At 51.5% G+C, this 12,779-nt stretch overlaps 1 protein-coding gene across 5 annotated transcripts in view; it reads left to right on the top strand.

Annotated features, from left to right (window-relative positions):
- Window positions 1–12,779, top strand: part of NRG2 (neuregulin 2) — a 208,091-nt gene that overhangs the window by 173,945 nt on the left and 21,367 nt on the right. For 4 of the 5 annotated variants that reach the window (XM_064276989.1, XM_064276980.1, XM_064276974.1 and 1 more), the window contains exons 3-4: window positions 1,353–1,471; window positions 10,919–11,039. In XM_064276989.1, coding sequence (XP_064133059.1) covers window positions 1,353–1,471; window positions 10,919–11,039 — 240 coding nt within the window. The remainder of the gene's footprint in view (window positions 1–1,352; window positions 1,472–10,918; window positions 11,040–12,779) is intronic. The other variant, XM_064276999.1, reaches the window with a different exon arrangement.

Raw genomic sequence — 12,779 nt, 5'->3', positions numbered from 1 at the left:
TTCATGGCTCTGTTTGACATCCTCGAGACTTAGGGCAGTGGCAGCTCTGCTACCCTACCTCATGTTCCGCCACCACTCTAACCCACTACGTGCATTCCAGGAATCTGATTTTTTAATTTGTAATTAAAAGGAGGAAGTCACATCATGTAAAGACATTTTCATATTATATCTTGTTTCTCCCTGGGAGCCAGGCTGGGGTCCCAAGGTTTATCCAGGCCACCCCGAAGAGCACAGGGGCAGAGAAGGGTGGGAGCTGCAAATAGACCCTACAGAGCCTTCATTCTGGGGCAGGTGCAGGGAAGCTCTGTAGGAAGGAAGGACGGGTTTGGCGGGAGGCTTCAGAGAGACAAGGAGCCAGGGAAGGGGAGCCCTACCCAGACCTCATCCCTGAGAGAGCCCGTGGGCTGCTGAGGGGCCCGTGTCCTCACCAAATCCAGCTCCTAGTCCACCTCTACCTTTGCCTTGCTGTGTGCTCCTGGGCAAGTCAGGAAGCTCCTCTGGGACTCAGCTTTCCCATCTGTAAGAAGGGAGCAAAGTACTACCCTGCCCACCTCCAGGTTGGCCATGAGGATCAAGTAGGGACACAAGGATATTTTTGTTCCCTGAGGTATCCAAACTCCTGGCATACAGAAGGGGTTCAATAAACATTTGTTGAATGAATGAATGCAGCAAAAGGCCTTGGAGATGCCACAGAGTGCCCCTTAGCGGCAAAGCTGATGTGAAGGCAGGAGAAACCTGCAGGTTTGAGCTCAGAGTTTGGGCACAGTTGCCATGGGAATCCATGAGCACAGCGACTCCTCCAGGTACCTGGGAATAGGCCTTACCTGGGTCTCAGAGCCCCTGGGACCTTCACCTGCCACCTACATATTTAGAGTGACAGGCTGCCCCTTCTAGGAAAAGTTACGGCAGTTGGTAAGCCAGTGGTAACCGTGTGGAGGGGAAAGAGAGGGGACACTGGGAATGGGAGGGCACTGAAAGAGCAAGAGCAGGAGTGGGGACCATACGACTTCCCGAGGAACCCCAATTTTTTCTCCCAGGAAGAGTTACAAAGAAGGCTCAGCCCTAGGAAAGTAGACATGAGTATTCACAGGTTTAAAACGTGTGTAGCCATGAGCCCAGCCCTGTGTTCTCCTGAGGGCCCAGGTTTCACTCCCACTCCAGGGACTCAGGGTTGCTCCTGGGCCCCAGATATGGCTGGTCTGAGGGTATCTACTTCCCATCCACCCTGCAGGGCCATTGTGGCTCTGTGGGGAGAGGTGACCGGTAGGTGACCAGTGGATGACCAATGGGGAGCCACAGCAGGCCTGGGCCCTGGCTCATGCCTCTCCCCCTCTTATCCCCTCCCTAACCAGAAAGAACTCACGACTCCAGTTCAACAAGGTGAAGGTGGAGGACGCTGGGGAGTATGTCTGCGAGGCCGAGAACATCCTGGGCAAGGACACAGTGCGGGGCCGGCTCCACGTCAACAGCGGTAGGTGGTCCCCCAATGAAGGGAGGGGTCCTAGAGGGTTTCGTTCGGCAGGGCGAGCCAGTTGCCCCCCAGCCTTGGGAGGCCTGCACATGATCTATCTTGTACTGGACTCCCCTCCCTCCTGTTGCTGCCATATCAAGCCCGAGATCTCGGCCAATTCAGAGAAATGCAGTCGAAGCATAAATGTTTAGCTTTGTTATCTGGGCCTGGAAGAGCCGCCAGCTCTCGTTTTAAATACCCTGAAAACTAAATATTTTGAAATCAAGAGGTGGGGGTGGGGGAAAGGATATTTTTAGAAGGCAATTATGGGAAGTAGGGTTGCCAGGAGCAGGGCTACGGGGAGAGAGAGGCCTGGGGCGTGAGCCAGCTGACGCCTGTAGCCTGTTCCTGTACTGGGCACCCAAGCGCAGGAAGCCTCCACTGGGCCGTGGGTTGGGAGGCTTGGGGGCCTTGGGCCCCTGAGGACAGCCTCCTTTCAGGGGCAGCAGGCCCTGCTCCCATAGCCATCCCCTTTCGGAAGCCTCACAAGGTCAGGGCCTCACTGTACCTCTCAGCATCCTCTCTCCATGGTGGCAGTTCCAGCTGCATGAGAGAAGACTGCCTTCCCGTTGGGCTGTCCTCTCAGGCCCTGGTTCTTTCCCTTGAATGGAAAGTTGCTTCACCTCTCAACCAAAGCTGCCTTAAGCCGTGCCCACTCCACTCTCTTCTTTCCCAGGAAGCATAGCCCAAAGATTCCACATCCCACAGATCTCCTGCCTCCTTCCAACACTCACAGTCTGAGCATACCATTTGGCTCCCTATTTATTGGTGTTCACTTCCAGTCCTGCCCTGTCACAGAGTCACATCCTGTATCTGAAGTCACCTGCCTGCATTTCTACCAGGTAGCCTTCCAGTGCTTCCTAAACCCAGCGTTGTCTAAAAGAGAACTTGTAACACCCCCTGCCCTTGAACCCTTGGACAAAAACTTGGCCCAGATCCTGTCCATCCTATTTGGTGAGGCATTCCCCAGTTCTCCCAGTCACTCAGACTCCTTGGACTCCCTTACCATTGTGTCTAATAAATCTAAGTCTCTAAGTCCTGGTCATTCTTTGTTCTAGATCTGTCTCACACCTGTCGCTTCCATTCCAACCATATCTCAAGGACAACCTTGGTCCAGGTTTCATCCCTACTCACCTGAACTATAGCAATGGCCTCTTACAGTGCTTTTTTCCTGCCATGTCCCCCACCTCGTACCGCAACCAAGCTCTCAACAATCTGGCTCAAATGCGGGGTCAGCCGTAAATGTAGTCAGTCCCCTTTACATCAGTTCTTATCCTTTCTCCCAGGCAGCTTTCCTCCCCTGACCACCCAATAGAGCCACTCCCAGCTCTGACTTTACTCCTGGGCCACTTCTTGGCTAACAGCAGTCTTCTGGCATCTCTTCAGTTCTGTTGTTGCTGTTAGGTGCCATCAAGTCGATTCCAACTCATAGTGACCCAGTGTACAACGGAACGAAACACTGCCTGGTTCTGTACCATCCTCATAATTGTTGCTGTGTTTGAGCCTATTGTTGCGGCCACTGTGTCAGTCCATCTTGTTGAGGGTCTTCCTCTTTTTTGATGACCCTCTGCTTTACCAAGCATGATATCCTTCTCCAGGGACAGGTCCCTCCCGATCACATGTCCAAAATGTGCGATGGAGTCTCACCATCCTCGCTTCTAAGGAACATTCTGGCTGTGCTTTTCCCAAGACGGATTTATTCATTCTTCTGGCACACCATGGTATAATCAATATTCTTCGCCAACATCATAATTCGAAGGCATCAGTTTTTTTTCGGTCTTCCTTATTCATTGTTCAGTTTTTACATGCGTATGAGGCGACTAAAAATACCATGGCTTGGGTCAGGCGCACCTTAGTCCTCAAAGTAACATCTTTGCTTTTCGACACTTTAAAAAGGTCTTTTATGGCAGATTTACCCAATGCAATACATCATTTGATATCTTGACTGCTGCTTCCAGCATTGAATGTAAAATGAAATCCTTGACAACTTCAATCTTTTCTCCATTTATCATGATGTTGCTTATTGGTCCAGTTGTGAGGATTTTTGTTTTCTTTATGTTGAGGTGTAATCCACACTGAAGGCTGTAGTCTTTGATCTTCATGAATAAGTGCTTCAAGTCCTCTTCACTTTGAGCAAGCAAGGTTGCGTCATCTATGTATTAAAGAGTTGTTAATGAGTCCTCCTCCAATCCTGATGCTGCTTTTTTCTTCATATAGATCGTTCTTCAACTCTCTTCCTTGTTGTTGAACTTTGTGGATGGGACTTCCCCATGGGATTGTAAACCTACAGTTCTACTCAGACACACAATAGTGTTGCCATGAGTCAGAATCGATTCAACAGCAGCTAGTTTATTTATTGAGAGCTTACTCTGTGCTAGGCTGTGTATTATCTCATGGACCCTTACTCAAGAGCATGATGTATTTTATACATTATGTAACTGAAGCTCAAAGAGATTAGATATTTTCCCAAGGTCAAACAGCTAGCCAGTGATACGGCTATACAATGAGGAAGTGATTGGTAGGCACTTAGACTGTGAGCACCATAAGGTCATGTGTATCTTACGTACCCCACAGGGCCTAGCTTAGTGCCTGGCACATTGTAGCTGGCTAGTAAATATTATGTGAAAGAACTTACAACCTGTCCCAAAGCCTTTACTAACTCCCCCATACTCCTGCCCAGTCTTGATAGCAGTGGTGGTACTTGGGCCCTCTGCACCTCCCATCCAGGGGCCTAGACAATGGACTGTACCTGGAGTCTAGTACCTGGCCACCTCCAGCCATGGGGGATAGACATTCTCAGAGTCACTTTGGATATGGGGCTTTTCTGTTTTATTAGTCAAGACTTTCTTGGATACAACTGATAAGAACCCAACTTAAAAGTATCTCAAGGAGTTTATTCATTGGCATTTAAAACTGGGAAGTCCTGAGGTAGAACTGACCCCAGACATGACAGGGTCCAATAACTCAGACTGTGGGTCATGACACTTTCTCCCTCTGTGTATTGGCCTCATTCTCTCCACCTGTGAAAAGAGCTTCTCCCATGTTTGGAGTGGGAAGAGAGGCCATGGCCTCAGATAGCCCCAGGTTTATATCACCCTAACCAGCCACCCAGAGAAAAGAGACATCTGCGTTTCTGTGTCCACATACAGGGATGGATCCTGATTAGCCCTGCTTGACCTAATCTCTGTGTTCAGGAAGATAGGCCACCATCCTTTGCCATGCCTGGGTCACACAGTCACCTCTGTGTATGCGGAGGGGTCAGTGAGAGGCAGAGTACTGTGAGTGATGGCCCTGCCAGTACTCACTGGGGCACTTCCCTATTAGCAGAGGAAGAGGGCAGGCTGCCATGCAGAAAACCACAGTAGTGCCCTGTCTCCTGCCTGGACCTGGGGCCTGAGACTGGGAAAGGTTGTGAGACTCCCCTGCCCCAGATAAACTGCAGCCCCACCCCACACCAGGCTCCTGTCAGCCCTCTGGGAGCCATGTTCTAATCAGGCTGGGAATCAGACAGCAGAGCCTTTGGTCCAGGAGCTAAGGACAGACCTGGAATCACAGGCCTTCCACAGGGATCCTTGCCCCTTGTCCTTCCAGCCTGGCAGGAGAGCAAGAGCAGTGGAAAGAGTTCAGAGATTTGGTCCAGTCACAGCTACATCATGCAACCCTAAGCAAGTTACTCTGCCTCCGTAGTCTTTGGTTTTCCCATCTACAGATCATGAGGCTGGGCTAGAAGATTTCTACATCCCTTCTTCCCAGACTTCTGGGATTGTGATGTTGAGGCTAACATCCTGTGCACTGAGCCACCACACACTCACATGCACACACACACAGTACACGCCTCCTCTGATGCCCTGCTGCAGTTCGTGGCAGGCAGAAGCCTACCCTTGATGTAGGAAGGTGGCCAGGGCCACTGCAGGGGACCAGGAGGCTCTCACTCGGGACCTTTTCCCAGGTAGAGATGCCCAGGCCCCTTGTTTACCCACAAAAGCCGGGAGACCTGCAGCAACCGCACCCTGGGGAGGGGGCAGAGGGCGGGCAGCGGGCAGCTGTGCCTGCCCCCCTCTGACTCATCTCAAGGTGGGTTGGCTTGGCCCGCCCAGGCCCCAGGGAAGCCAGGGCTACAGGGGTGGGGCCTCCAGAAGAGGGCATGGCAAGGCCAGGGAGGAACAATGGGTTTCTCCAGGATCATCACTTCAGCTCCTGGCTGGCTACTGCTCTGTTGGGGTGAAGCTCAATGCTTCTTCCCAAAATCAGAGTAACTCCCCACCACCCCTCACTTGCAGTCATAGCCCTGCCAGCTCACATGAGGCATCCTGCCTTACTGAGCTGGCTGGGAGGAGGAGTCAGCAGGAAGTTTGTGATGCTTTTAGCAAAACAGTCAGCTTGTTCCAACCCACTTCTGAGTTAAGAGAAACCGCCGCCTTATCCCCAGGTGAAAGGGAACCTGGGAATGTCCTGAGGAGGCTGTACCAGTCCCAGGATTTGGGCTGGGCCTGGCTTCGTCCCATAGGGTAGGCAAGTTTGATTTGGGATGTCTGTTACGGGACCATGGAAGCGCTGGTGAGGTCCCTGTCCCTAGACTTAAAAAGGCTAGCCTGTTTAAACACACACACACACTCACATGTGCTTTAAAAAAAAAAAGCAAGTACTTATTCAGCAAGGCCCTGCTCTGAGCTCTGAGGAGTCACAGTCTTGCCCCCAACAAAGTCCTTCAAATAGCAGGAAGCTAAAACCTGAACTCCGAAGTGTCTGCCTATTCTAACATACTAAAGCGGCAAGACAGGCAGCTTTACTACAGGGGGAGGGGCTACCAGGCAGGTGAGAGGGCAGCCCCAATGGCTGAAGAGACTTTTGAGCTGGGCCTTCAAAGCAGGGCTTCAAACCATTTCGTTCCAGTTCAAACCCCTGCTGAGAATTTGCATCTCCACCCCAGATATGCTGAATCAGAATCTATATTTTAACAAGATCCCCCAGGTGATTCTTACGTAAAATAAAATTTGAGAACCACCGCTCTACTAGAGGTTCTCAGAATTGGTCACTAAGCAGCATTAACATCGCCTGAGAACTTGTTAGAAATGCAAATTCTCAGCAGGGGTTCAAACCAGAACTTAGAAGCCCTGCTTGAAAGATAAGCAGAGGTTTCTCGGTGAGCAAGAGAGAAGAGCAGTTGTAGTAGCAGCATGAAGCAGGGGGAGAGTATCTCCACTCCATCAACTCCCATCTTGGCCCATTCTCAGTCTTCAAGGGCCCTGATAAACTCATTCACACCAAGACATTAATGGCTGGTAACAGCTTCCTGGGTTAACCCCTCCAGGGCATTTTTTAATTTGATGTAATTTATATACCATAAAATTCACTCTTTTAAAGGTACACAGTTCAGTGGTTTTTAGAACATTCACAAAGCTGTGCAACCATCACCACTATCTAATTCCAGAACATTTGCATCACCCCAAAAAGAAGACACGTATCCATTAGTAGTCACTCCCCACTTCTCCTTCCCACGCCACCTGATAACCACTACCTACTTTCTGTCTCTGTGGATTTACCTATTCTGGACATTTCATATCAATGAAATCATACAATACGTAGCCTTTTGTCACTGACTCTTCCACTCAGCATTATGTTTTCAAAGTTCATCTATGTTGTAATATGTATCAGCACTTCATTCCTTTTTATGGCTACATAATATCCCATTGTATGGATATACATTTTGTTTATCCCATTTATCATTTTGAGTTCTTGGATTATTTGGGTAGTGTTTCCACAGTTTGGCTATTATGAATAATACTTCTATGAACATTTGTGTACAAGTTTTTGTATGGATATATTCTCTTGGGTATAATAGAATTGGAATTTCTGGGTCATAAAAAAAAAATGCTATTTCTATGTTTAACTTTTGTGAGGAACCACCTCCAAACTCTTCCCACAGCTGCTACACCATTTTACATCCCCAGCAGCAACGGATGAGAGTTCTAATTTCTCTACATCTTCACTAACACTTGTTATTATCCTTTTATATTATTATTATAGCCACATTAGTTTTGATTTGCTTTGCCCAAATGACCTCTCAGGAATGTTTGCACTTAATAGGAGACAATGCTTTAATCTACAAGAAAGAGAATTTAGAGGACCATCCAATATCAGCATCAGCCAAGGAGGCCAGACTAGCCCCCGGGATGGTAGCAGAAGGCATCTGTCTTTCAAGAATCAGATGTTCATTTGTTAATTTATTCATTCAGTAAATATTTGTTAAATCCCTACTATGTGCCAGGCACTCTGCTAGACGATGAAATTCCAGGTAAATGTGACTGACATGGCTCCTCCCCTGATGGAGCTTACACTCTAGTAAAGGAACTAGTCATTAAACAACTCGTAAGTACACAAGAATCATTGAATCTGTTAGAATAAGTCCTACAAGTAGAAGCGTACAAAGCTAAAAGGTATAAAAGAGGAACCTGGCTAGCCTATCTGAGACACTGATATTTTGGAAGTCCTAGGCTGGACAGCACCCTTGTTAGAGGAGCCGGACTGAGACCAGCATGGTTTGAATAGTGAAAGACAAGCTTAGAAGATGGAGTGGGAGAGGTGGAGAGTCCCGCCTCGGGAGTAGTGGGTGGGCTTTACTCTGAGTGCAAAGGGAAGTTATTATGGTCTTCCAAGGAAGAAACGACGGTGGCCTGGACTAGGGGAAGAAGGAGTCGAGAACTCTGCTGAAGGTAGAAATGGCAGCCTTTGGTGATAGACGGTTGTGGGCAATAAAGGAGGAAGAGAAATAAAAGATGCCCACGAGGTTTTTGGTCTGTGCCACAGGGGGATAAGGTGCCATTCAGGTACTGAGATGGGTACAGCTGGAGAAGCAGGTGTGGGGGCAAATGAGTAGGCACTCAGTTTTGGATGTGTTGAGTTTGGGGTGGCTGTAAGCCACTCAGGGGAAGTGTCAAGGGAGTAGCCAGACTCTCCAACTTAGAGTCACCTTCTCTTCTCCAAGCACAGGAAGACACAGTGAAGAAACGCAGATACACTGACAAGAAGTATAGACATTTTGTCCGGGAGCCCATATGCTGGAACCGAGTACCTTTGCCACAGTGTGAATGCACCTTTCCAGGTGGAAATCCTCCTGGTGTGTGGCTCTACCACGGCCAGATGTGGGCTGAAGTGGCTTGGGAAGGCCCTGCCATCACAGAGGGGTGGCCACAGGATACTTCTTTCTGAGGTGGAAAGGCCTATGGTTGCTCTTCCCCACACCCTCTGTGGCTGGCTCCCCCATTGCCATCCCTAACTGCCTTTACTAGGTCCCAGCCTAGTCCCAGTGGCAGCCTGGCTCTGGTAGCCACAGGCTCAATGCAGCCCAGCCTGGGGCCCATCTCCCTTCAGGAGCTGGCCTCTGCCTCCCAAAGCCTGAATGGGCATCAACAGGTATGTGTGACAGGCCCGAATGTGCAGCTCTGGTCCTGTCACCCAGCACCCTCACTACTCTGTACTGCTCTCACATCTTGGGAAGAACCAGCACTGAGAGTGCAGTAGTGGGTAGCCTCTGCCACCCGGGGCTGGGCTTGGCATGTCCCATGGCTTAGCCAAGATCCACAAGAGGACCTGGCCCTGGGGTCTGTGTAGTGTTTGCATTCATCTGCTTTCATTAAGGCTTGATGCTGACATGCTTTTCCACAAGGGACTTGGTGACTAGTGAGATATTCAACCAGGGTCAGGGGCCCTGAGGCCTTATCACAATGCACATCATGACTCTGGACACGCACCCCACTGTTCTCTCTCCTCACTCCTCCTTGGCAGTGTAACTGCAGGGCAGGACAACCTTTCAAGTCCTCCCAGCAACAGGATTTTACAGCTTGCAGGCGTAGTCCATTCAGCTGTTGCTCTTCTCCGTCCCTTCCCTAATTCGCTGGGTCTCACTGACCCAAAGTGGGGCAGGGACCAACAGGAGACCTCCTTTCCCCAGCCAGTATGTGGGTCCCAGCTGGGTTTGGGCTTGAGCATAGGAAGGAGACCCCAAGATGCAAGAGTAGGGCCCCAAGATGCCAGCTCAGCAGCAGGCACGACGTGGAGAGGAAGGTGGGAGCTGGCCCTGCCCGCTGGGTTTTATCAGCAAGCTCCTCAGACATATACAGAGGAGAGCTGTGTATACACTCCCAGTCCCCCGCGCTCCATCTGTCTCCCCACATGTCTAAACACTGAGGGCGCCAAGTGCCTGCCCTCCTCCTCCTCCTCCTCTCACCCCTATTCCTGGGAGGGTGGTAGGGACCTCAGTCCCCTGGGGAGACAGAGCCAGCCAAGGTAGGACGGGCCATCTCAGTCAGGAGGCCACTGCTGGGTGGGTGCGGGGGCCCTCAGATCCCAGAGCACTGAGAGGGAGCAGGAGCCCATTTCTGACCACCCTATCTGGACAGAAAGCCAAGGGGGCTATCTTGCAGATGGAAGCTGACGTTTGGAGCAAGAATTTTAGCTTGAAACTAGTTTTTTGGATACCATCCTGATGGTATTCTGATGAGAGGAGAGCTTTAGTTACCTTTCTTTATCAAACAAACCTGATCGATCCAATGTGCAGTCCCAGCCAACAGCCTTAAAGCCCAGTCCTGTTCTCATCCAGTTTTCACATCCCAGTTGCCCCCCCTTCCCCAATTCCACCTCCTCCCCAGCAGCCTGAAGCCCATGATGTATGGCTTGGGCCATCCAAGGCCCAGAGACTCAACCCAGAAGCTACAGCTAACTACATGGGGGCTGCCTGGCTTGGGGGCATGGAAAAGACCAGGGATGCTGCAGAGATGGGGCATAGTGGCCTTTGTAGCCTTAATGGGAAGCTTGTAGCCAGCTCAGCCCTGAGAGGAGAAAGAGTGTAAGCTAGGATTCCCCTACACACACACACACCTTCCCAAATCTTAGAAAATGACAGTTCTCAACAGGTGCCATTCCTCTCAAGACCCAGAGCCCCACCCCCAGCCCCCTCCAGCCACTCCCGGGTCCACCCTAAGAGCCCAAGCAGTGCCGAGAATGTCAGAATCACCTCCTTGCACCACCCTGTGCCTTTGTTCCCCACATCCCACGTGCCTGCAGGGGAGCCCCCTAGAAGTCAGGTAGGGAAGGGACAGAGTTTTCCAGCAGAGAACGTGGTTTCTGCTATCTTCACACCACCTCCAAAAAAAGAAAGTTTTCCTGACCTTTGGAGGTTTGCCCTTGAGCAGGGGTGCAGAACCTTTCTGGGAAGATGGGCGCAGCTCATGGCAGCCTCCTATTTGCCTTACTGGTGACTAAGAGGGACCAGCAGGCCTTCCCTCCATTGCTGCAGCCTCTTATAATTTTCCAGCTTTGAGGTGTGATATTCAGGGTCGTGAAGGAACTGGACTCTGGGGCCTGGGGTGGTCCCAGTTGGTCACTAGCATGTGTCTCTCATACCCCCAGTGAGCACCACTCTGTCATCCTGGTCGGGGCATGCCCGGAAGTGCAACGAGACAGCTAAGTCCTATTGTGTCAATGGAGGCGTCTGCTACTACATTGAAGGCATCAACCAGCTCTCCTGCAAGTAAGTGACCAGTAGGGGTGGGCATGGGGGCAAGAGTAGGGTGGGAGAGGCTGGCGCAGAAGTGGAGGGCTCTAGGAAAAGTGGGCTGCAAGCCACTGACAAGGGATCCCCAAGGGGTGCAGGCAGGGAGGTGTGCCCCACTTACCAGCCCTTTCCTGGGATACAGGGAGATGTAAGCTCTAAGGAGCGCCAAGGCTTCTGCCAGGCCCCTACCCACCCCACCTCCCAATGTTCACCTTTCCACCAACACCCTTTAGGGAGATGGGGCATGCCAGTCTATGCCTTCCATGGGCACTGGGAGTCTGTTCTCTCGTTCTCTTTCTATCTCTCTCTTTCTCCCATTTTCCTCCCCTAATCTCTCAGCAACTCTCCAAATGTTGTTCTTGATGAACATCTCCCAGGGCATGTCTTCCCCAGCAGTGAAGAGCCTGGCAGGGTCAGGCAGAACACAGTTTCCAGGGCCCTTGGTAGCTGAAGGTCCTGCTCTTGTGGTCTTGAGGGGAGAACCCAGTTCTTGCCTCAGGATCTGGCTGCTCTCCCTGTCCTACAGAACCGCAGTATCCAGACATGCTCTGGGTGCTGCCTGGCCCCCCTCGGTCCCTAGCCCCCTCCCTATGGGGTGAGGGGCAGTGCTAAGGAGGGAGCTGCGCAGATACTAGCAAGGGTACCATGTTGGGGGTGGCCCAGTGTGGGAGGTCAGGGTTGAAGAGAGGCTCAAGTCTGGGCTTCTATGCCTTCCCAAGGTCCAGGGCCTGCTCTCTGGCCTGGTGGGGCTTCCCCAGCAGGATCTCCGAGCTCAGAACCACCTCCTCCCCTGAGCAAACAGGGTGGTTGGGGACATGGCAGTGAGGGAGGGCTTGTTCAGGCCCTGCCAGATCTTCTGGACAGTTGGGCCCACAAAGCCCTCTTGACAGATTTTCTGGTAGGTGAGTGAGGAGTAGGGGGAGCTTGGTGAGGGCAGCATAGGCTCTGGGCAGACCTTGGGGAAGAGGGGGAGGGAGGCTAGCTAACAACTTTGGTTTTTCAAAGCAGCCCGAGTCTAGGACCCTAGCAAGGTGCCAAAGCTGCCCCATTCCCATGGCATCTGGGAGTATGGATGGAGATCAGAGAGAGGTGATTGTCCTTCCCATAAACAAGGTCAAGTCCAACATGCCTCAGCTCTCCTGCCCCAGGCAGACAAGGACCGCTGCCTCTGGCCTCTGGCCTCTGGCCTCTGGCCTCTGGCTCCGGATCTGCAGCTCCCTCCTGGGCCATGACCCTTCCCACGTGAGGTGTGGTGAGGAGACTGGGACTTTTAAAGACCCCTCTACCTAACAGTGTTATAACGAGAGACCATGCCCCCTTCACACCCACCTCTTGATGCTGGGTTAGGTTGGCCTTGATTGCCAGGCACAACTGTGGCTCTTGCCCTCAGCTGGCCTCCCTGGCCCTACCTTTCACCCACTGCCATTCCCACTTCCCCCATCCTAAATCTCACAAAACAGTCCTAACAGTGACAACAGGTCCTCTAGGGAGTTCCCAGCCTGGATTCAGCCATCATCCTTCCCCTCCTTCCTCTAAGAGGCTGTCACATTAGTTTTACAGACCCTGGGAACATGCCAGCCTTGAAAATACTCTGAGCTCTATGGAACAGATCTACTAGAAACTCACAGGGGCCCTAGAATACCTCACAGACACAGCACAGCCCTACGGCCCTCTCCCCTAGCCCCCCTCCCCAGGTCTCTCCTCTTCCCCAGCCCC

This window comes from Loxodonta africana, chromosome 2 (genome assembly GCF_030014295.1).
Source record: "Loxodonta africana isolate mLoxAfr1 chromosome 2, mLoxAfr1.hap2, whole genome shotgun sequence".
In the NCBI taxonomy this organism is placed as follows: Eukaryota; Metazoa; Chordata; class Mammalia; order Proboscidea; family Elephantidae; genus Loxodonta; species Loxodonta africana.
This window is presented reverse-complemented; position numbering and strand designations above follow the sequence as displayed.